The following is a 26,114-nucleotide window of genomic DNA, read 5'->3' on the forward strand; positions in this document are numbered from 1 at the left end:
CATAGCTGTCTAGATTTCATCTAAGGAAATCGATGAGACTATTAGCCACATTGCGCCATTCAAACCGAGTTTTTGATTTGCCTAACAGAATACCAGCAATTATCACTACTACCAGTGGTAGTCCATCGCATTTTCTCGCTATCTCTTCACCATACTCTTTCAAGTCATCGGGGCATCTTTCCTCACGAAAAACCTTCTTCTCAAGTAGCTCCCAGCTTTCTTTATGCTCTAGAAACTTCAACCGGTGAGGCTCTCCTAGGGAATTCACAATCGTCGCCACTTTCTCCTCCCAAATCGTGACTAAGACTCTGCTACCTTTGCTCTTTGGAAAAGAATCCTGGATATCATTGAATGCATCTTCACACCAAACATCATCTAGTACAAAGAAATACTTGAGAGGCCCCAGAACTTGTTTAGTCTTGTTAGCTAATTCTTCTTCATTCACATTGGTATCATAATCATAGGGCTGTTGTAGTTTCTTCAGAATTTGTAGATAAACTGTAATGGTTTCTAGGGTTGACAGAGGAGAGAGAGAGAGAGAGAGAGAGAGAGAGAGAGAGAGAGAGAGAGAGAGAGAGAGGGAGACGAGAGATTTGAAGAAGAAACAATTCTGCATTACAAAACGATTAAACTGCTCAGTACAATTTTAGGATATTTAATCCCTTCTAACAACTGCCCTTACAACGACGTCGTGTGAGACTAACGACTCTAACCGCTGCGCTGACTTATTAAAACGATGGCGTTTTGGCTCTGGCTTCCAATGACTCTCAACAACCTTAACCGTCCCAGTCATGCGTTGTCGTTTTGCTTCTTATTTCCCTTAACCAATTCCCTGAACCGTTACATTACCCCCTTCTTGTGGAGATCCTTGACCCCAAGGATTAAACCCAGGAAATTGCCTCTTGATGTGATAGAAATCTTCCCAGGTTGCAGCTTCTTCAGGCAGATTGGCCCATTGAACTAAGATTTGCGTCACAGCCTTATTATCCCTCTTAACAAGCCTTTTATTCAAGGCTGCAATTGGTTGAGCAAGGACTTCACCTTCCTGGCCTGTGACAGGGGGTTCCAATTGCAATGGTGCTGAGTTTCCCACCTTCTTCTTCAGCTGAGATACATGGAATACGGGGTGAATTTGTGCACTGGCTGGCAAGTCCAACCTTTATGCTACCGGACCAACCTTCTCAATGACTTGGTAAGGCTCATAGTACTTGGATGTATGCTTAATGTTAGATCTTAATGTAACACCCCGTGTTACGGCCCCTAAAACCATTTAATTAATTAATCAATAGCCCAAGAGAAAGAATAAATCATAATGATTAATTAGGGAAAAAGGCCCACCATAGTCCATGGGCCCTCATATATAAACCCAACCCCTAAACCCAATCCTTAGTTCCAAAAGGAATAGAATTAGCGAGCCTATAATATTAGTTCCTAATTAGGACTCCTAAGTATATAAATAGGGGACTTAGGAGGCACCTAGAACTTCCCACAAAAATAACGCCCCACCACCCCAAAAGAGCTCCAAGAATCCCCTTAGGAGAAATCAAGAAAGCAAGGAAGCTTAAAGAAAGATCCTTCATAGCCAAGGAATTAATTAAGGCTAAGAGGTAACCCATGTCTCAACAAAACCTATTTTTATAGTTACGATTTCCCCTTAGGGTTTCCCCTTATTATTGTGTTTTAATGATTGGTAGTGATTATTATTGATGTTGATGTGATGATCCCATGAGGGATCCTGATAATCTTGATATTGGGAGATTCTTGATAATTATGGTGTTCTTGATGACTATATGGGGATCTTGATAATTATATGGAATTCTTGATGATTATGTGTTGTTCTTGATAATTGTGTGATGCTCTTGATGTTTATGTGTTATTCTTACCGAATCTTGCAATTAGAAGACGAACCGTATACTTGTTGATATAAAAGTGATTAGAACCCTAGGTTGTATCGTATGATCTTATTCTTGGATTATCGGGTGGGGAAATCGCATGTTTGGGTGTTGATTATGTTTAGAAAAGCATGATAGGTTATGTGCCGTTCGTTTCTCGTATTTGATCCGTTAATTGTCTACGAGTTGTCGTTAATTGCGTTGAAAGGTGTCTAAGCATGGTTTCGGGTTCCACAACGGTTCCCGGGGCGAAAAGTGATGAAAAGAGTCAGTGGGGGGTAGGGGACCCGCCACCTACCCATGGCCGTAAAACACCGCCCGGCAGCGGGTGGCCGGCGGGCGGGCAGCTGCCCGCCGGCGACCCGCTGCCCGGAACAGTAGAATCCGGCGGGCAGCCGGCGGGTGGCCCCCACCCACCGGCTACCCGCTGGAAAATTGTCCCACCCGGGACCCCGGCTTCTCCGTTTGATGTTCCCCGTTCCCCGTGGTGTCCCAACGGACTCCGTTTATCGTGCCTATGTCTAGTTTGATGTTTCGGGTACCGTTCGTAGGTTTATGAGTCTATTATATTGCATGCTAGTTGAATTGGTATCCCGTTGACCTAGGTGGAAGAAGTATGAACCCCTTAGGACTATTCTTAGTAAGTGGTGGATCACGCATAGGTTTTGTTATACGTTTTCCCCCCCTTCCTAATGTGTAATGTGGGTTGCATGTGCTTGCTATGTGTTATGTGTGTGCTACCCCAATTCGGTTGCGATCGGATTGGTTATCCTGAGCTGCGGTTCAGAAGCTGGCTGCGGTCAGATTGATACTCTTGGGCTGCGGTCCACCGTTTGGTTGCGATCAAACGTTTCTATACGAGCTGCGGTTCGTCCTTTTTCATGGCTGCGGTCAGATGACATTCTCTTGGGCTGCGGTCCACTGTTTGGTTGCGATCAAACACTATGATGAGCTGCGGTTCATCGGTCGGTTGCGATCGGCCCCTCCGTGTTGCGATACGGGGCAGGGTGCTGCGGGGCCGTGTCAGAGCTATATGCGCTGACCCTCATGTATGGGCATGCGATTGGTCCTGTGGCGCCAACAAAGTGTGTTATGTGTTGTGACCTGGACGAGTTGTGATTACGAGTGTCTTGGGGGATGAGACTATGGAATTTATATTGGGGATTGTTCATGTTGGGTTATGATCATTGTTTATGCTTTGCCTTATCTGCCTTATCTGTTGTGAACTGCATATGCTCGTTATAACTGTGCTTGTGTCTAGCTTTATCTGTCGAGTCATTCCCGGTTTTAAAGCTAGTGTTCGTAGGATATATCTTCATGCTCAAAATGGTTTTCGTATATCTATATATATCTCTATATGTATTGTATTTCAACGCGTTGGAGTGGGTTACCAGCATCTCTCGCTGAACAGATATATTTGGCTTTCAGGCACAGAGGACTAGAGCACTGGAGCGCGCTAGAACTGGAGCGTAGAAGTAGAGTAGTTTCCCTTTCGGCTTGCGTGCCATATTATGCATTGTGTTTCAATGGATATTAGTTAGACAGCCTGTGCACCTGGGTTCTCTAGCCCAGGTGTGGCATAGCACCCCGTACACTTATGATATACTTTGGGATGTAATGAGATATTACCTTTACTATATAAGCTTAAAATGTCTTGAAAATCTGGGGTGTTACAGTTGGTATCAGAGCCTAAGTTTGACCCTAGGAAAAGACTCTTAAGACCGGACTTTAGGACATTAGGCTTGAACTCTAGGTACCTAGGAACATAGGACTCAGGAATATTAGGACGCGCGGTGAGATTGTAAAACCTACACATAACTTCTCTACACGTTACCCTTCCCCACTCATCACTTCACAAGAAGTGCATCAGACTCTAACTTAACATTCTTATAAACACTGACCAGAAAAACGATAGCATGGCGCCAAACAGAAGGCAATCCAGAACTCCAGAGCCCACCACCGACGACCCCTTGACCCAAACCCTGCAGCAACTAACACAAGTCGCACAGGCACTAAGTGACGCGGCCCTTCGCAACAATAGGCCCCCACCGCCTCCATCAAACGCAAACTCGGACGTCACCCGACAAGTCTCAAATCACCGACCACCTACGTTTTCGGGAGAAGAGGATCCCGCGGTCCTAGAAGAATGGATCCGGACGCTTGATAAGATTTTTGGAGTAGCGGAATGCCCAGAGGAACGCCGCGTAGAGATAGCCTCGTTCTACTTCGGGCACGAGGCCGATCTCTGGTAGATCCACGAGGGACCCACCTATCAACAAGAACCGGGGTTCAATTGGGAGAACCTCAAGACACGACTACGAGAGAGGTTCTATCCAACCCACGTAAAAGCATCCATGTACGAAGAGTTCCTTCATCTAAAAAAAGGAACGGCCACCGTCATAGAATACCATAGACGATTCCTCGAACTGGCGCGCTTCGCACCAGAGCTAGTCCCCACCGAGGTAACCAAGATAGAGAGGTTCGTGTCAGGCCTCAACTTCGAAGCTCGGAAAGCGCTAGTGGTAAGCAGACCTCGGACCCTCAACGAGGCTTATTCCAGTGCCGCGAACCTCTATCGAATCCAACTACTCCAACGCGGGGTTCAGGAACAAATACGAAGAAGAAACACCGGAAGTGGGGCACCGCCAGTGAAAAGAACGAGGAACGACACCGGCACGAGGCCGAACAACCCGACCAACCCAAGGCCACCCCTGGGAAACAATGAAGCTAATCCAAGAAGCTTCCCTTGCCCGAGGTGTAACAAAAGCCACAGGGGCAAGGATTGCGCGGGTAACCCCTGGCGATGCTTCAACTGCGGAGAGGAGGGGCACAAGGCCTTCCAGTGCACTCGACCCCAAAGACCACGCCCCGCCACCGTGGGTCAACACGGGGGCACCAGTCACCAAGGGGGTTACGGCGCTCCCGGAAAAGTATTCGTTATGAGTCACACGCAAGCCAAACTCAGAAACGAAGAAGACCTAGAAGGGGAAAACCCAATCCCGGAAGACGAGGACCATACGGATCCCACCGAGGAAAACCCAGAAAACGAATTCTGTCTAGGATAAACCATCACACCCCTTGTAATCACCCCTTGTATCGTATGGACCACCTATTTAGCTTAAATACTTCGAAAACATTATGTCTACTTAGCTTAGCTACTTCGAAAGTATTATGAATAAGGATCTTTGGTCAAACTTCAATTTCCACTACGAAGATAAAGCACAAGTTATATCATCAACCCAACCCTTTCCCCACTAAAGGACAAAATAAGGAAAAAGGCAAAGGAGGACCACACCACCAAGAAATACCTAATGTCACCATTAAGAATTGAACTTTAGACCTCACATTTACAAATCCAAGTCCCAACCACTAAGCCATGAGTGTTTCTTAAAACTTTAAGGGGATAACCCCTTGTTAAATCCCTCCAAGTCCCTAAAACCCACAAAACCCCAAATCAAAAACCCTTCTTCTTCTTCCCCTCCCCTTCTTCTTCCCCACTCTTTCCCTTCCCCACCTCACACACCTCGCCGCCCCACCCCAGCAGAACCGACGACCACGCACCACCGTCGCCGGCCGAACGCCAACGCTAAGCGCCACACCGCCGCGCCGCCGTCCCAGCCGACCTCGCCCACCGCCCGGAGAGCACCCAGCGGCGACCCGCTGCCTCCCTACCCGAGCGACGCCGCCCGCCATCCACCAAAGCTTCGCCCGCTGCCACTAACGCCCACGCGACCGTAGGCCTCTACCGCCCCGCCGGAAAATCGCCGAGCTCTGCCCCACCATCGCCACCTTGTAGCGGCTCGAACCACCGCCGGAAAAGAGGCCGCCGGAAACTTCGCCGGAGAACCGCCGGAAAGCTGCCGGAATTTCTATCGGAATTCCTCACCGCCAAAAGAAAAATTTAAGATGCCGAAAAAGCCCCTCGGAATCCGCACCCCGGAGTGGAGCAACGCCGATTACACCGTAATCGGAGGTAAAGCACTTGAACCCGACCAATTCTCTCCGGAATTGGTTGACATGCTCAAACACCAAGGGCTTTTAGATACTTACCTCGCCATCAAAGGGGACACATACCCCGAATTGGTGAAAGAATTCTACCAACACCTTGTGGCCACCAAACGGGGTGACAAAGTAGAAATTACCACCAAGGTCCGTGGCAAGGAAATTGTGCTTTCCGAAGGCCGGTTGGCCAAGCTCTTGAAATTGACCACCACGGGTGTGTCTGACTATGACCGAAAGGGGTGGATTGATACCCAAACTACGGGATACAAGGACTATCTTGGGTACTTACTCGGGAAAGAGGACGGGTTCACCTCGGCCACTCGACCAAATCGAAAGTGGCTATCGGCGGAGCAAAAGATATTGGTTATGATTGTAACCGATAGCCTCTTGCCCACCAATAACAAGAGCAAGGATGTGGGGAGCTTGGAGTGCACCTTTGCGTATCTCCTAAAACATAAAATCAAGTTCAACCTACCGGCACTCATGCTAAAGCACATAGAGTTCTGCAAGACAAACAACCGGCTTAGCCTACCCTACGGGATGATCCTAAGTTGGATCATGGAGAAAAAAGGGGGTAGACCTAAGCCACACCGAGGTCAAAACCGCCAACGGCATGGTTTTCAATGCCCAAAACCTCCGCCGAAACGACATCTACTACACCGAGGGAGGACACTATCTCACCCTCGAAGAAATTTGCCAAAAACCCGAGGAGGAACGTAGGGAATTGGTTGATCGATTGGACATCTCCAACAAAAAGCTCAAGTGAGCCATGCAAGATTGCGGAAGTACGGAGGGAAATGAGGGACAAGAGGAGGAAGACGGGCCTAACCCGTCAGTGCACCCACAACCAAGAGGGAACCCGAGGGGACAAAACGAGGGTTCGGTCAACGAACGCATACTCGCTCAGCTCGACCGGCAGAATCAAATCATGGAAGAAGGGTTCTCATCCTTGATTCGCACCACACGCGCACTCGATCAAAGGGTAGCAGCGATCGAGGCCACCTTGGGCACTCGAGGTGCATCCAGTTCCAGCGCAGGAAACCGAGGTACAACCGAAAAATTCTCTATCACAACACCATCAAAAGTTCAGCCTACCCCAAGCCAAGACAAACGTAAGGCCGCAACCCTAATCAGGAGGCCGAGCTACGAGGTGTCTAGGGGTGAAAGCATGGACTATAACACCAGGCTTCGGGGACGAAACCCCTTGTAAGGGGGGGAGAGTGTAACACCCCGTGTTACGGCCCCTAAAACCATTTAATTAATTAATCAATAGCCCAAGAGAAAGAATAAATCATAATGATTAATTAGGGAAAAAGGCCCACCATAGTCCATGGGCCCTCATATATAAACCCAACCCCTAAACCCAATCCTTAGTTCCAAAAGGAATAGAATTAGCGAGCCTATAATATTAGTTCCTAATTAGGACTCCTAAGTATATAAATAGGGGACTTAGGAGGCACCTAGAACTTCCCACAAAAATAACGCCCCACCACCCCAAAAGAGCTCCAAGAATCCCCTTAGGAGAAATCAAGAAAGCAAGGAAGCTTAAAGAAAGATCCTTCATAGCCAAGGAATTAATTAAGGCTAAGAGGTAACCCATGTCTCAACAAAACCTATTTTTATAGTTATGATTTCCCCTTAGGGTTTCCCCTTATTATTGTGTTTTAATGATTGGTAGTGATTATTATTGATGTTGATGTGATGATCCCATGAGGGATCTTGATAATCTTGATATTGGGAGATTCTTGATAATTATGGTGTTCTTGAAGACTATATGGGGATCTTGATAATTATATGGAATTCTTGATGATTATGTGTTGTTCTTGATAATTGTGTGATGCTCTTGATGTTTATGTGTTATTCTTACCGAATCTTGCAATTAGAAGACAAACCGTATACTTGTTGATATAAAAGTGATTAGAACCCTAGGTTGTATCGTATGATCTTATTCATGGATTACCGGGTGGGGCAATCGCATGTTTGGGTGTTGATTATGTTTAGAGAAGCATGATAGGTTATGTGCCGTTCGTTTCTCGTATTTGATCCGTTAATTGTCTACGAGTTGTCGTTAATTGCGTTGAAAGGTGTCTAAGCATGGTTTCGAGTTCCACAACGGTTCCCGGGGCGAAAAGTGATGAAAAGAGTCAGTGGGGGGTAGGGGACCTGCCACCTACCCATGGCCGTAAAACACCGCCCGGCAGCGGGTGGCCGACGGGCGGGCAGCTGCCCGCCGGCGACCCGCTGCCCGGAACAGTAGAATCCGGCGGGCAGCCGGCGGGTGGCCCCCACCCACTGGCTACCCGCTGGAAAATTGTCCCACCCGGGACCCCGGCTTCCCCGTTTGATGTTCCCCGTTCCCCGTGGTGTCCCAACGGACTCCGTTTATCGTGCCTATGTCTAGTTTGATGTTTCGGGTACCGTTCGTAGGTTTATGAGTCTATTATATTGCATGCTAGTTGAATTGGTATCTCGTTGACCTAGGTGGAAGAAGTATGAACCCCTTAGGACTATTCTTAGTAAGTGGTGGATCACGCATAGGTTTTGTTATACGTTTTCCCCCCGTTCCTAATGTGTAATGTGGGTTGCATGTGCTTGCTATGTGTTATGTGTGTGCTACCCCAATTCGGTTGCGATCGGATTGGTTATCCTGAGCTGCGGTTCAGAAGCTGGCTGCGGTCAGATTGATACACTTGGGCTGCGGTCCACCGTTTGGTTGCGATCAAACGTTTCTATACGAGCTGCGGTTCGTCCTTTTTCCTGGCTGCGGTAAGATGACATTCTCTTGGGCTGCGGTCCACTGTTTGGTTGCGATCAAACACTATGATGAGCTGCGCTTCATCGGTCGGTTGCGATCGGCCCCTCCGTGTTGCGATACGGGGCAGGGTGCTGCGGGGCCGTGTCAGAGCTATATGCGCTGACCCTCATGTATGGGCATGCGATTGGTCCTGTGGCGCCAACAAAGTGTGTTATGTGTTGTGACCTGGACGAGTTGTGATTACGAGTGTCTTGGGGGATGAGACTATGGAATTTATATTGGGGATTGTTCATGTTGGGTTATGATCATTGTTTATGCTTTGCCTTATCTGCCTTATCTGTTGTGAACTGCATATGCTCGTTATAACTGTGCTTGTGTCTAGCTTTATCTGTCGAGTCATTCCCGGTTTTAAAGCTAGTGTTCGTAGGATATATCTTCATGCTCAAAATGGTTTTCGTATATCTATATATATCTCTATATGTATTGTATTTCAACGCGTTGGAGTGGGTTACCAGCATCTCTCGCTGAACAGATATATTTGGCTTTCAGGCACAGAGGACTAGAGCACTGGAGCGCGCTAGAACTGGAGCGTAGAAGTAGAGTAGTTTCCCTTTCGGCTTGCGTGCCATATTATGCATTGTGTTTCAATGGATATTAGTTAGACAGCCTGTGCACCTGGGTTCTCTAGCCCAGGTGTGGCATAGCACCCCGTACACTTATGATATACTTTGGGATGTAATGAGATATTACCTTTATTATATAAGCTTAAAATGTCTTGAAAATCTGGGGTGTTACACTTATAGCCACAGATAGTTGTCTATAGGGCTGGATTTTCAGATAAACCTAGTCCCCTACTTGCAAAGTCCTTTCACTCCTCTTCCTATCAGCCTGTTGCCTCATCCTTTCCTGGGCTGTTCTCAAGTTGTCTTTGAGAACTGCCAACATAGCTGCCCTTTCAGCCATCCATCCTTCCACTCCAGCTTCACATTCAGTGCCTAAGGCCAACATAAGAGGTTTGTACCCATAGAGAGCTTGAAATGGTGTGCACTGTAAGGATGAATGGAAGTTGGTATTGTACCAATACTCAGCTAAGTGCAACCACTTGGCCCAGGCTTTGGGCCTGCTAAACACCATGCATCTTAGGTAAGTCTCCAAGCATCTATTGATTTTTTCAGTCTGGCCATCTAACTGAGGATTGTAGGTAGTAGACATACTCAGATGGACCTGGAGTTGCTTGAAGATGGTCTGCCAAAACTTGCTGAGAAATACCCTATCTCTGTCAGTCACAATGTCCTCTGGTAATCCATGTAACTTGTAAACATTTTCCATGAATGCTGAGGCCACACTTTCAGCAGTGTATGGGTGGACTAAGGAAATAAAATGGCTGTATTTGGTTAGCCTATCCACTACCACAAGGATCGCATCCTTTCCTTAAGATTTAGGCAACCCTTCAATAAAGTCCATTGCTATCCCCTTCCAAGCTTGATCAGGAATGGGAAGGGGCTGCAAGAATCCAGGTGATGCAACACTTTCAGACTTGCATCTTTGACATGTATCACATGCATCTACTGCTTCTTTAACATCACTCATCATCTTCTGCCAATAAAAAAGGGATTTCAGCCTCTGGTAAGTCCCTTGTTGCCCAGAATGTCCCCCAAGGGGTGAATCATGCATCTGTAAGATCAGTTTGATTTTCAGATTTCCCTTACTGCCAACATACAGTTTCTGTTTGTACCTGATGAGCCCTTCCACTATGGCTATGTTAGGATCATTGTTAGGGTTGATCAGATTTGCTGTTAACTTTTCCTGGGCCCAATCATCTTCTTCATAACTGTTGGCCACTTCTTCCATCCATTGCGGCCTTATACTTAGAACTGCTTTCAGCTCAGCTTCTTGGCTCACTTCTCTTCTGAAAGGGCATCAGCAAGACAATTTTCACTGCCCTTCTTGTACTGGATTGTATAATGCAATCCTAGGAGTTTAGACAACCCTTTTTGCTGGGCTGAAGTTGTTATTTTCTGATCCAGAAGGAATTTCAGACTGTGGTGATCAGTCCTAATGATGAAGTGCCTCCCTAGAAGGTATGATCTCCATTTCTCCACTGCATTGATGATAGTCATGAACTCTTTCTCATAGATTGATAGGCCTAGATGCTTTTCCCCAAATGCCTTACTGAAGTAGGCAATTGGTTTCTCTTCTTGGATTAGTACTGCCCCCATACCCTTATGACAAGCATCTGCTTCTACTACAAATGTTTTCTGGAAGTCAGGGAAGGCTAATACCGGTGCAACACACAATGCTTGTTTCAACTGGTCAAAGGCATTCTCAGCTTCCTTGTTCCACTGGAAGGAGTTCTTTTTAAGCATGCTTGTTAGAGGTCTGCTAATGACTCCATAGGCCCTGATAAATCTCCTATAATAGCCAGTGACGCCTAAGAATCCCCTCAGAGCCTTGATGGATTCAGGCTTAGGCCATTCAGATACAGCTTGAAGCTTAGAAGGATCAGTGTGCAGACCTTGATCAGAAATGATGTGGCCTAGGTACTCAACTTCTTTCTGTACAAAGGAGCACTTACTTAGCTTGGCCAACAACTTGTGCTCCCTCATAAGCTCTAGAACTCTTCTGAGATATTCCCAGTGTAGTTCCAACTCAGCACTGTAGACTAATATGTCATCAAAGAAAACCAATACAAATTTTCTCAGTAATGGTTTGAATAGAGAATTCATTAATGCTTGGAATGTAGCTGGTGCATTTGTTAACCCAAAAGGCATGACCCTGAATTCATAGAGGCCCTGGTGGGTTTTAAAGGCAGTTTTATACTCTTCTCCTTCCCTCATCCTAACCTGGTGATACCCTGCCCTTAAATCCAGCTTGCTGAAGTACTTAGACCCAGCTAGCTCAGAAAACATATCCTCTACCACCGGGATGGGAAACTTGTTCTTGATGGTAATGTTGTTTAAGGCTCTATAATCCACACAAAACCTCCAAGTATTATCCTTTTTTGGTACTAGCAAGACTGGGGATGCAAAGGGTGACACACTCTCAGTTATAACCCCAGATTTGAGCATATCTCCTACCATTTCCTCAATAACATTCTTCTGGTCAAAGGAGTATCTATATGGCTTTATATTCACAGCTTTTGCTCCAGGCATTAAGGGAATAGCATGGTCATGCAACCTTCTTGGTGGTAGGGTTTCAGGTTCCTTAAACAAGTCTTGAAACTCTTGGACCAATTCAGATAATTCCTGGTATTCAGTCTGCACAGTCACTTGATTCAACATACTTTTTCTGCCCATCAAGGTCTCATTATTCAAGCCTTCACAGTGGACTAAGAAGCCTTGCACTCCATTCTTCTGCCACTTCTTAATTTCACTGCTGGATGCTGCTTGTAACCTTTCAGATTTTCTGCCCAACCCTCTCAACAACAGCTTCTTGCCATCCTTATAAAATGATAGTCCAAGGGGTCTACTGTGGAGTTGTATAAGTGCATATTGGTCTATCCAGTCCATGCCAAGGACCATATCACACCCTCCCAGTTTCAGCAATCTAAAATCCTTCACAAACATTTCCCCTTGCATCTGCCAGGACAATCTTCTACAAGTAGCATCACACCTTAACTGTTCCCCATTGGCCACTGTCACATTGAGGACCTGAGCCTTCTCTGACTCCATTCTTAATTGTGTGAGGAGTTTGGGGTCTAGGAAGCTATGTGTGCTTCCACTATCTACCAAAATGACTATTGGTTGCCTCTGGATTGCTCCCAATAGCTTAATGGTATTCAATCCTCCCCCCCCCCCCCCCCCCCATCATAGCATATAAGGAAACCTCAGCCTGTTCCTCCCCTTGTTCTTCAGTGGCTAATTCATCATTTGCATCTTGGAATTCATTCTTTTCCACATTGTGGAGAGTGGATCCCTTACACTTATGCCCAGACTGCCAATGTTCAAAACATCTGAAACATTTATTTTGTTCTCTCAACTGCAATCTAGTCTTGCCTGCTCAGGATCCTTGATAGAGTTGTTACTGCCACTAGAGGTGGTGGCTCCTTGGTTAGTATAGGGTTTAGAGTTGGTATTCTGGCTATAGGGTTTGGGGTTTGAAAGGTTGGTTATGGGTTGGGAACTTTTGGCTGTATATTGGGAAGGGTTTTTTGTGGGTTGTTCATTGAATTTCAAGCCCTTTTCAAGCTGTCTAGCAGTCCACATTGCATCAGCTAGACATTTTGGCTGGGATGTTTTAACAAAACACCTTAGATGGGGCTTTAGTCGGGCTAAGTAGGCTTCTAGGAAGTATAGGTCAGTGAGGGTGGGGTGTTTTTGTATTAGTTGGCTTCTGAACTCCTCGAATTTGTCTGTGAATTCCATCACCCCTCCAATCTGTCTAAAACATGCGAACTCTTCCATCACTACCCCACTGTCTTCCCCAAATCTCCTAACCACTGCCTCTGCAAAGTGAGCCCACTGGAAAGGTTCATCTAATCCGGTCAGATATCCTTCGAACCATATCCCCATCTTCCCGGTTAGGTTTACATACAATACATGCATTATTTCAATTTTTGGAATATAAGCCAACAAGAAGAATCTCTCACACCTACTAATCCATAGCCTCGGCTGCTCGTAATCAAAGGCAGGAAAATCATAACGGTACCTTAATAAAGGAGAGTCCCTAGCCGGCCTTTGGAATTTCCTCCTTGTCCAGTCCATAGCGAGTGTAACAACCCCCAAACAAGACCTATATAAAAGCCTTAACACATGCAGATTAAGCGACAAGACTAGCACAGCGGAAGATAAATACGAAACTGGATAAAAAGAAATCCAACGGGGTGTCACGCCACGTCTACCAAACACAGTAAATGCTACGGAAAACAATCTGCAAGTGTGTACATCTATCCCAAAACATCAGTCTAACTACATCGACGCATAGGCCACAAAAGCAAGGATAAAGGTGCTAAGCTACCAGGCTCTAGACATCGCGCTCGTCTAAACATCACCTGAAAGATACAAAGATAAACATTGGGACGACGCCCGTTCAACGAATAATGCTGGTAACCCACCAATACCGTTAAGTATCATAAGTAGATAGATATAAGTCATAAAAACCATTTTCGAAACGGAATACATATATATAAGTCAAAACCAAGATCAATTGTCAACACAAGACTCACCACTCTCAAGGATAACACGGGAACACATCCCAAACCACAAAGGTTAACCACACGCAAAGGATATAGACTCACCCAACGGCAACACATGCCAAAACAACACAAGTCTCCATGACTACACACATCACGATAGAAGATCACACAACGCCGGCTTTACAAGCCCTCGCAACATCACCCATCACGAGTTGGTATGCCTTCTTTATGCCATGTTCCAACCTTATGGCTAAACCCAACCTTGTATCTTCTTTCCAACAATTACCTCCAGGAACCCCTGTACTTCTTAGTCCAACCTTATTCCCCCGGGACCGTCGTCCCCCACCAACAACCACCAACGAACACCACCAATCACGGCAACACATTCCCGGATAACACATGTTATCCCCCAAAAACGTGGACCCATCACTCAGGCCACAACTCCATAATCACGTCACGGCCACCACGAGGACCGCTGCAATACCTTGGTGACTAGTGTCCCATACCACTAATCGTGCAATCCAGGTAGAGCCACACACGCACCACAACTCAACAAGAGTCAAACAACGGATCACAACGAAGGTATGAAACATACTCAATCAAGGAACGGGTCACACTGCCCAACGACAACAACGATGAATAACGCAAGTTATCATCAACTAAACGGAAGGTATAAACCACACACACGCTAGCATTAAGACAACAAACTAGCATGCTTATCAATGGGGAAACTCGAGATAGTTTCGAGGAACACACAAGACACCTCTTGGTCCAATGAAACACAATGTTGAACACTTAGCACGATTCAAGACACCAAAGTCCTACATGGATACCTACCATATAGTTCTAGACGTACGAAACATCAAGGAGACACTCAAATAGTTCCACAAAAGAACAACGGGAAGCCAAAAGACCAAATACCGAGTCAAAAGAATCACGGGGAACAAATCCCATCTCAACGCCATCATGTTCCTCGCGGGTGGACCCACGGGTAGGCCCCTACCCGTGGGTACACTACCCACAAGCCTATGTACCTGCGGGTGGGCGGCGGGTAGGGCTCTCCCCGCTGTTCCGCCCGCGGGTACATACTCCTGGGCAAAATAATCCCTTCGGAGATTTTCTTCTCCAAACACAAATTCAAGTCCAAAACATGCCAAATCTCACCAAACACAACAAAATGACTTGAATCATGGAAAATGCCATGCAATGGCACAAAGGAACCCTAAACACAAGCTCTAGATATGCAATATCACAAGACAAATGCATAAACTCTCACATTTCATAGCAAAACACATGTAGAATCTAAGAAATCACATATAGGTAAGCAAAATAGGTTTTGTAGAGCATGGGTTACCTCTTGAAGACCAAAAGACTTCACTTTACACCACAACAAGCTCTCCACAAGGCTTACTTTCCAAACCCACTTCAAGATTAAACCAAAAGATCATAAAGATCCTACCTTTAAGAAAAAGACATCTAAGATGGAACCAAAAACACAAGATAAACTTAGATCTTACCCTCCTAGATGCCCAAATAGGTGAAAGATTGAATCTTGGAATCTTGACAAGGGTCTCAACTTGGCTTGGAGAATAAGCTACGCTTCTTTTCTAGAGAGAAGGTAGAACTATTTTTCTAAGAATTGTTGGGAATGAAATGAAGAAGTCTTCTAGGTTAGGTTACAATACTAACTCTTGGTGAAAAGACAAGGATACCCTTACTAACCCTTAGAAAGTGTAAGGAACAAGGGAACTCCCCTCAAAGCACAAGGTACAACACAACTTAAAGGTTGACTAGTCAAATTCTAGTCCTTGAGTATTAAAAATCAGGATTTTAGGAATTAATTCCTCAAATAAAAATAGGATTAATTACTCAATTAATCCATGGATTGAATGTGGATTTTTGGGGTGTCACAGCGAGTTCTGCCGGCTCGATTTCACTGTCGGATTCAGCTTCTCCCATTCCCTCGTCCCGCCCTGTAGTTTGCACAGCTGGAGCCTTTCCCGGCCTGTGATGGGAGTAAGCTGGTGGATCACATCTTGCTCCATTCACCGATGATCCACCTGGAACGGAGTTGAGGATCGGAGGCTAAGGACGATTGAGCCGGATTGTTTCTGCTATCTCGTTCTTCCAATCGCTCATCTGAGCAACTAATCGTTCCAGCAACTCTGAAGTGGTCTTCTTCTGTGTTTCCATCTGGTTACTTAAATCAGCCACCATTAGTTCAAGTTGGTTCAAGTGTGCCTCCATTTACGAGCTCTGATACCAAATGTAATGGTTTCTAGGGTTGACAGAGGAGAGAGAGAGAGAGAGAGTGAGAGAGAGAGAGAGAGAGAGAGAGAGAGAGAGAGAGAGAGAGAGATTTGAAGAAGAAACAATTCTGCATTACAAAACGATTAAACTGCTTAGTACAATTTTAGGGTATTTAATCCCTTCTAACAACTGCCCTTACAACGACGTCGTGTGAGACTAACGACTCTAACCGCTGCGCTGACTTATTAAAATGACGGTGTTTTGGCTCTGGCTTCCAACGACTCTCAACAGCCTTAACCGTCCCAGTCATGCGATGTCGTTTTGCTTCTTATTTCCCTTAACCAATTCCCTGAACCGTTACATAAACGTCCCTTTTCTTATAGGACTGAGAAACATAAATCCAGACACGATACATGAAATGATATTCAATTTCTTCAGATTTGAATACCTTGTTGGCCAGTGTGGTTTTGCCCAAACCCGGCATTCCAAACACTGAAATCACCCCATAATTTGGCCCTTCCCTAAGGTGATTGATAATCCTTTTTGCCTCTTCATTAGATCCCACTACATAATCTTCCTCCACTCTGGGTACCTTTTTAAGGTCAATAAATCATCTGAGTCAGCATTTGCATTGATCACTTCAATAAGGAAAGGAAACCAGGTAAAACATATAGAAACATGGCCTAATTTCTCATCCATAAATATTATGGAAAATGCATAATTAGTCCTAAGAATAAACCTACCAGGATCATACTCGGCTAGGTTAGGTTACAATACTAACTCTTGGTGAAAAGACAAGGATACCCTTTCTAACCCTTAGAAAGTGTAAGGAACAAGGGAACTCCCCTCAAAGCACAAGGTACAACACAACTTAAAGGTTGACTAGTCAAATTCTAGTCCTTGAGTATTAAAAATCAGGATTTTAGGAATTAATTCCTCAAATAAAAATAGGATTAATTACTTAATTAATCCATGGATTTAATGTGGATTTTTGGGGTGTCACATCCTCTCCCCCTTCAAAGAAGCTTCGTCCCTGAAGCTTGGGTACGACGAATTAAAAGCGAACGGCGAAAAGGAAACGAAATTGTGACAAGAAGTTCAAGAACAACTCTTTTGGTCAAAGACTCCAAAAGAACTCACAAGGATTCCAAAGCAAAGAAGTTTTCCAAAGCAAGAAAGAAGGCATTTCAAATTCAAGGATTGGCAAGAGGTCAACAAACGGATAGATTGAGCATCAAGAACTCCAGCCTCAACACAACCACCAACTTCTAGACAACAACCAAGAACTAAACTACTAACTCCAAACACCACTATCAAACTAGCTAAACAACAAGGCAACAAGCAAGCACACAAGGCACACAACAAACGAGGAAAATGAGGTACCTTCCACAAACAACTCAGGGTACCGCTCCCGCATCGATGACTCCAGCTCCCAAGTAGCTTCCTCAACCCCATGATGTGACCACCAAACCTTCACCATCTTAACAGATTTCCTACGAGTGTCCCGAGTCTTGAAGTCCAAAATTCTGAGCGGCCTTTCTTCGTAAGACAAATCTTCATCTAACGGTATTACTTCTGGTGGTAAAACATGAGTTGGATCGTGAACATATCTCTTGAGCTGCGATACGTGGAACACGTTATGCACTCGTTCCAACTCCATAGGCAACGCCAAACGGTAAGCCAAACTCCCAACCCTCTCCAGGATTTCATACAGACCTATAAACCTAGGGCTCAACTTCCCTTTCTTTCCAAACCGCATTTCTCCCCGGGTGGGAAATACTTTCAACCAAACCTTATCCCCAACCGAGAACTCTACTTGTCTTCTAACCAAGTTCGCATAGGACTTTTGGCGATTTTGAGCTGCTTTCATCCTTTCCTGAATCTGTTTAACTTTCTCGGATGTGTCCAACAAGTATTGCGGTCCCAAAACTATCGGATTGACAAGATCCTCCCAACAAAGCGGACTGCGAAACTTCTGTCCATAGAGAGCTTCATAGGGTGCCATGCGAATACTCGAATGATAACTGTTGTTGTAAGAAAACTCGATCAAATCCAACTGGTCCTCCCAAGACCCTTGAAAATCTAACATACAAGCTCTCAACATATATTCGATAGTCTAGATAGTCCTTTCTGTTTGCCTATCAGTGGCTGGGTGGAAAGCAGTACTGAGACTTAGCTTAGTTCCAAGAGCTGCTTGCAAGGATTTCTAAAATTGAGACAAGAACCTTGGATCCCTATCGGAGACAATATCCCTTGGAACTCCATGATACTTTACCACTTGGTTGACATAAGCTTGAGCCAACTGTGTCATAGTCCAGGTCTCCTTCATTGCGATAAGGCGGGCAGTTTTAGTCAAACGGTCAACTATCACCCAGATTTTGTCCTTACCCGAACGGGTCGTCGGTAGGCCTCCCACGAAATCCATAGATATAGAATCCCACTTTCCTTGTGGAACATCTAATGGTTGTACCAACCCCTTTACCTTACAACGTTCCGCTTTTACCTTCTAACATTAAAGGCATTTCCCAACAAACTCTGCAACTTCCTTTTTCATATTAGGCCACCAGAAGAAGCCCTTGACGTCTTTGTATAACTTGTCTCCTCCGGGGTGAACCGAATAGGGCGTGTTATGACCTTCTTCCAAAATCTGTCGCTTCCACTGATCACATGACGTGGGTATGCATATACGACCTTTGTACCTCAGCACCCCATCCGTAGATAACTCAAATGGTCCCCCTTTCTCTTTAGCTAGGTCATCCCTTACCTTTGTCAAAAACGCATCCTTTTGCTGCTCTTCCTTAATTTCTCCCAGAAATGTAGGTACAATCCTTAAGTTATAGCAACGAACTTCTACCTCAACATCTCCCTGTTCCACCACCTCCAAGTTCATCCGTTGAAGCTCCTTACAGACCTCATTCGCCACTACCCAAATAGAACTAGCGGTATGCTTCGATTTCCGACTTAAGGCGTCCGCCACTACGTTAGCTTTTCCTTCGTGATACTGAATATCTAACTCATAGTCCTTGATGAGCTCTAACCACATTCGTTGCCGCATATTGAGATCCTTTTGGGTGAAGATATATTTGAGACTCTTGTGATCCGTGAAGATCTTGCAACGCACCCCATATAGATAATGCCTCCAAAGTTTCAAAGCAAACACTACCGCGGCCAATTCCAAATCGTGTGTAGGGTAATTCTCTTCGTGAACTTTCAGTTGACGCGAGGCGTAGGCAATCACTCTCCCATTTTGCATCAACACACAACCTAGTCCTTTCTTGGACGCATCACTGTATACCTCAAACCCTTCCGTTCCTGATGGCAAAATTAAGACTGGTGCAGTCGTGAGCCTCTCCTTCAAATCTCGAAATGCTAACTCACAAGCTTGATCCCAAACGAAAGGCACTTCTTTCCTTAATAACTTAGTCAAAGGTTGAGCCACCTTAGCGAAGTCCAAAACAAACCTCCGATAATAACCCGCTAACCCAAGAAAACTTCTTACTTTTGACACCGACGAAGGTACAGTCCAATCTTTCACTACCCGTATCTTGTCCGGATCCATAGAAATCCCCCTACTATCAATCACGTGGCCCAGAAACGTCACACTGTCTTTCCAAAACTCACACTTAGAGAGCTTGGTGTATAACTGCTTCTCCCTCAAGATCTGAAGTACCGTCCGAAGATGTCCAACATGCTCTCTCTTATCTTTCGAATAGACCAAAATATCGTCGATGAACACGATGACAAAATCATCGAGGTGGGGTTTGAACACTCTGTTCATCAAGTCCATAAAGACTGCAGGGGCGTTAGTCAACCCAAACGGCATAACTGTAAACTCGTAGTGGCTGTACCGAGTCCGAAACGCAGTCTTAGGAATGTCCTTGTCTGCTACCTTTATCTGATGGTACCCTGACCTCAAGTCAACTTTGGAAAACACTCCTGCACCGCAGAGTTGGTCAAACAAGTCGTCGATCCTTGGGAGGGGATATTTGTTCTTGATGGTAACTTGGTTCAGCTCCCGGTAGTCGATACACAACCTCATACTTCCGTCCTTTTTCTTTACAAACAAAACTGGGGCTCCCCATGGTGATGTACTTGGTCGGATGTAACCCTTATCAAGGAGTTCTTGCAATTGGATTTTCAGCTCTTGCATTTCTGGCGTAGCCAAATGATACGGGTCTTTAGAGATGGGTGCAGTGCCTGGCATAAGGTCCACTGAGAACTCCACTTCCCTAGAAGGGGGCATACCCGGTATTTCCTCGGGAAATACATCAAGAAATTCACAGACTACGGGTATAGATTGACCTACCTCTCCTTTTTCCTTCAAGTTCTCGACCGAACACAAGAATAACTCGTTGCCTTTATCTATATACTTCTTCATCTTTGTCATAGAAACTAGCTTAATCCCGGTTTCTTCCATCTTCCCACGGTATGACACCCTTTTCCCGCTAGGTCCTCGTAGCACCACTTTCTGATCTTTGCAAAAGATTTGGGCTCTAAACCGCCCCAACCAGTCCATACCTAAGACCACATCCATCCCGTCCAAGTCGTACTGGATTAGATCGCTAGGGAACTCTTCTCCTTTGATATTGATCTTGATGCCCTCAAAAAGGCGGTCACACATCCTAACTTCTCCTGATGCTACCTTCACGTTAAACCTCACTCCCGTGCCCCCAGATAAGCCCAACTTCTTCACGAGGCCGAGTGATACGAACGAGTTAGACGCTCCTGAATCAAACAAGACTGTTGCTGGCACAGATTGCACAAGGAAGGTTCCCACTACTACGTCACTGTCACTTGTTCGAACTTCATTTAGGGTAAGCACCCTCTCTTGAGATGACCCTTCCGTCGGATAATGAACTTCTATCCTTCCATGCCTTTTTACATCTCGGAATGCTGGCAAGGTAGCTGCACTAAGACTTACTCTTGTGGACGTACCACTCCAGATCCATCGTTCAATCGCCCCAGAAGCATTGCTAGATTCGGCCAACCGAGATTTCTTAACCACTTCACCCACATCTTCAAACGTTGCGATACACTGACGAGGAGGCATCACAGACTTCTGCTACAACAATGAGGTTACCAAAAGAAAGCAAACAAGCAACACAGCAAACAACACACATCTCGCCGCGCAACCTAGAGTCCTAAGTCTAACACTTAGCTTCTTAAGGTCGCTTAGAGGTCTCAAAACACACTTAACCACTTAGAAAGTCTAGACTTTACTCTTCCTAGGCTCAAACCTAGGCTCTGATACCAACTGTAACACCCCCCAAACAAGACCTATATAAAAGCCTTAACATATGCAGATTAAGCGACAAGACTAGCACAACGGAAGATAAAAACGAAACTGGATAAAAAGAAATCCAACGGGGTGTAACGCCACGTATAACAAACACGGTAAACGCTACGGCAAACAATCTGCAAGTGTGTACATCTATCCCAAAACATCAGTCTAACTACATCGGCACACAGGCCACAAAAGCAAGGATAAAGGTGCTAAGCTACCAGACTCTAGACATCGCGCTCGTCTAAACATCACCTGAAAGATACAAAGATAAACATTGGGACGACGCCCGATCAGCGAATAATGCTGGTAACCCACCAATACCGTTACATATCATAAGTAGATAGATATAAGTCATAAAGACCATTTTCAAAACGGAATACATATATATAAGTCAAAACCAAGATCAACTGTCAACACAAGACTCATCCCCCAAAAACGTGGACCCATCACTCAGGCCACAACTCCATAATCACGTCACGGCCACCACGAGGACCGCTGCAATACCTTGGTGACTAGTGTCCCATACCACTAATCGTGCAATCCAGGTAGAGCCACACACGCACCACAACTCAACAAGAGTCAAACAACGGATCACAACGAAGGTATGAAACATACTCAATCAAGGAACGGGTCACACAGCCCAACGACAACAACGATGAATAACGCAAGTTATCATCAACCAAACGGAAGGTATAAACCACACACACGCTAGCATTAAGACAACAAACTAGCATGCTTATCAATGGGGAAACTCGAGATAGTTTCGAGGAACACACAAGACACCTCTTGGTCCAATGAAACACAATGTTGAACACTTAGCACGATTCAAGACACCAAAGTCCTACATGGATACCTACCATATAGTTCTAGACGTACGAAACATCAAGGAGACACTCAAATAGTTCCACAAAAGAACAACGGGAAGCCAAAAGACCAAATACCGAGTCAAAAGAATCACGGGGAACAAATCCCATCTCAACGCCATCATGTTCCTCGCGGGTGGACCCACGGGTAGGCCCTACCCGTGGGTACACTACCCACAAGCCTATGTACCTGCGGGTGGGCGGCGGGTAGGGCTCTCCCCGCTGTTCCGCCCGCGGGTACATACTCCTGGGCAAAATAATCCCTTCGGAGATTTTCTTCTCCAAACACAAATTCAAGTCCAAAACATGCCAAATCTCACCAAACACAACAAAATGACTTGAATCATGGAAAATGCCATGCAATGGCACAAAGGAACCCTAAACACAAGCTCTAGATATGCAATATCACAAGACAAATGCATAAACTCTCACATTTCATAGCAAAACACATGTAGAATCTAAGAAATCACATATAGGTAAGCAAAATAGGTTTTGTAGAGCATGGGTTACCTCTTGAAGACCAAAAGACTTCACTTTACACCACAACAAGCTCTCCACAAGGCTTACTTTCCAAACCCACTTCAAGATTAAACCAAAAGATCATAAAGATCCTACCTTTAAGAAAAAGACAACTAAGATGGAACCAAAAACACAAGATAAACTTAGATCTTATCCTCCTAGATGCCCAAATAGGTGAAAGATTGAATCTTGGAATCTTGACAAGGGTCTCAACTTGGCTTGGAGAATAAGCTACACTTCTTTTCTAGAGAGAAGGTAGAACTATTTTTCTAAGAATTGTAGGGAATGAAATGAAGAAGTCTTCTAGGTTAGGTTACAATACTAACTCTTGGTGAAAAGACAAGGATACCCTTACTAACCCTTAGAAAGTGTAAGGAACAAGGGAACTCCCCTCAAAGCACAAGGTACAACACAACTTAAAGGTTGACTAGTCAAATTCTAGTCCTTGAGTATTAAAAATCAGGATTTTAGGAATTAATTCCTCAAATAAAAATAGGATTAATTACTCAATTAATCCATGGATTGAATGTGGATTTTTGGGGTGTCACAGCGAGTTCTGCCGGCTCGATTTCACTGTCGGATTCAGCTTCTCCCATTCCCTCGTCCCGCCCTGTAGTTTGCACAGCTGGAGCCTTTCCCGGCCTGTGATGGGAGTAAGCTGGTGGATCACATCTTGCTCCATTCACCGATGATCCACCTGGAACGGAGTTGAGGGTCGGAGGCTAAGGACGATTGAGCCGGATTGTTTCTGCTATCTCGTTCTTCCAATCGCTCATCTGAGCAACTAATCGTTCCAGCAACTCTGAAGTGGTCTTCTTCTGTGTTTCCATCTGGTTACTTAAATCAGCCACCATTAGTTCAAGTTGGTTCAAGTGTGCCTCCATTTACGAGCTCTGATACCAAATGTAATGGTTTCTAGGGTTGACAGAGGAGAGAGAGAGAGAGAGAGTGAGAGAGAGAGAGAGAGAGAGAGAGAGAGAGAGAGAGAGAGATTTGAAGAAGAAACAATTCTGCATTACAAAACGATTAAACTGCTTAGTACAATTTTAGGGTATTTAATCCCTTCTAACAACTGCCCTTACAACGACGTCGTGTGAGACTAACGACTCTAACCGCTGCGCTGACTTATTAAAATGACGGTGTTTTGGCTCTGGCTTCCAACGACTCTCAACAGCCTTAACCGTCCCAGTCATGCGATGTCGTTTTGCTTCTTATTTCCCTTAACCAATTCCCTGAACCGTTACATAAACATCCCTTTTCTTATAGGACTGAGAAACATAAATCCAGACACGATACATGAAATGATATTCAATTTCTTCAGATTTGAATACCTTGTTGGCCAGTGTGGTTTTGCCCAAACCCGGCATTCCAAACACTGAAATCACCCCATAATTTGGCCCTTCCCTAAGGTGATTGATAATCCTTTTTGCCTCTTCATTAGATCCCACTACATAATCTTCCTCCACTCTGGGTACCTTTTTAAGGTCAATAAATCATCTGAGTCAGCATTTGCATTGATCACTTCAATAAGGAAAGGAAACCAGGTAAAACATATAGAAACATGGCCTAATTTCTCATCCATAAATATTATGGAAAATGCATAATTAGTCCTAAGAATAAACCTACCAGGATCATACTCGGCTATCTAAATTAAATTGAGTTAATGTCCAATTTAGTCCTCGAATGTAGTGATTTTTCTCGATTTAGTTCTAAACGACGTTTTGTGTTTAATTAGGTCATCGAATTCTATAGTTTTACCAAATTGGATCACGGCTCAAGGACTAAATCGATCACTAAATTGGGTAAAACTACTATTTTCGAATATTAACTTGGATAAAACTACTATAGTCGATGACTAAATTGACTAAATCCAAACTAACTTAACAGATGATTCAATTAGGTAAAAATCATTAAATTTGAAGAGCTAATTGAGCATAAAAAGTGATTTAGAACTAAATCAAATTGAGTTCATGAGCTATATAAAGGCACTTGATTGAAATTATAATAAAAATTGTTTACCTTCTGCGGCACGGAGTAGGTATGGTCTCGGGGTAAGACTATATTTTCAATCACTTTCTGATACTCCGTCTTCTCCTGAATTACCTTGATTTCCTCGATAATATCTTTGATCTTTGTCGCAATGTCCCTCTTGGTAGGGATATCGAGCAGAACGTTGACCTTGGCGTCCACCACGTATTAGTCGATGAGATTTTCTGACCAGTACACGACGTCCATGATGTCCTTCATCAGCTGCTTCACGATGTCGTTTTTGGTCCGGATTTTCCGGTATTCTTTCAGGAATGCCTTGAAGTCGTTGACGTAGCGGAGGAGTTTTTTGACGTCGTCTTTTATGTCGGAGATTAGCTGGAAGTTCTTGTACAGTAGCTCCGTCAAGCTCTCCACCAGCAAGTTCACTACTGCCTCCATTGTCTCCCTCTCTCTAATCTAATCTTCCTCTGTTCTGTTTCGTCAGCTTCTACATCTCTCATTCTCTCCTGTCTGTTCTTTTATGAACTATCAAGTCAACGAGTCAACTCGTCGTCGGCCACTAAAGCAAAGTCTTTCTTTATTTTCTTTTTCTTTTTGGTAATGATTAAGCATTAAAATCACAAATTGGTGCATCAGTTATTCTCATTTTATTTTTCCGTCGGCTCCGACCTCCCCGTAGAGTTTTATTATATGAACTCTCAAATTCTACTCCTTCATTTTTACTCCTTTAAGTGACAAATTCAGATTGATTATTTTTATCATGTGCGTCCACAAAAAAGTGTCTGTATCAATAACATGTGAGAGGAAGTACAAGTTGAAAGTATAAAATTAGAATGCACCAAGTATTTTCTCTCCATCTATGACCAACTGAGTTGTTCATATAAACATTTATACAGTTTTCATGAAAATATGACTAATTGTACTGAGTAATCATTTATCACATAAATATATGTATGTGTAAATATTTTTAGAAAATAAAAGTTCTTAGCTCTCCCAAAAAGTAGTTCCACAATATTTTATTATCGCAAGATAATTTGATTTATTATTTGCTAATGTCAGCTATCTCTTAGAGCATCCATGCTAGTGGGTTTTTGTTAATTTTTTTGTGGAGCTCATGGTGAGGTAGATGTGAGAGAAGAAAGAGAGAAGCATATTATAACTCTGGCAAGAAATGGTTTTTTATGGGCTCCAAGGAGAGAAGGAGAGAAATAGCTCTAACAATGGCTGTTTTCCCTTTTCTTCCATTCTCTCTTTCTCTTTCCTATTTGACTTCTAAAAAATTGTGCAAAAAACCAAATTAATGTGGATGCTCTTAGTGACCGTGAAATCCCGAATTCTTTGGTTCTAAGGGAGTGTTTGGTTCAGGTAATCTTAGATTACTTAGGTAATTTGAGTCTGGTAATGTTATATTACTTTGTTTGCTTCA

General features: G+C 44.4%; 1 protein-coding gene across 1 annotated transcript; it reads right to left on the reverse strand.

Moving 5' to 3' along the window:
* Nucleotides 1–16: 16 nt before the first annotated feature.
* LOC109155460 (disease resistance protein RPP13-like) lies at nucleotides 17–25,124 on the reverse strand. The gene is made up of 3 exons (XM_019303138.1): nucleotides 24,719–25,124; nucleotides 23,949–24,174; nucleotides 17–498 (listed from the first exon to the last, which is right to left on the reverse strand). The coding sequence occupies exons 2-3, from the start codon at nucleotides 24,064–24,066 to the stop codon at nucleotides 17–19; spliced, it is 600 nt and encodes a 199-aa protein (XP_019158683.1). The 5' UTR covers nucleotides 24,067–24,174; nucleotides 24,719–25,124.
* Between the last annotated feature and the right edge of the window lie 990 nt (nucleotides 25,125–26,114).

The sequence above is a fragment of the Ipomoea nil genome, unplaced genomic scaffold, assembly GCF_001879475.1.
Source record: "Ipomoea nil cultivar Tokyo-kokei standard unplaced genomic scaffold, Asagao_1.1 scaffold0276, whole genome shotgun sequence".
Taxonomy (NCBI): Eukaryota; Viridiplantae; Streptophyta; class Magnoliopsida; order Solanales; family Convolvulaceae; genus Ipomoea; species Ipomoea nil.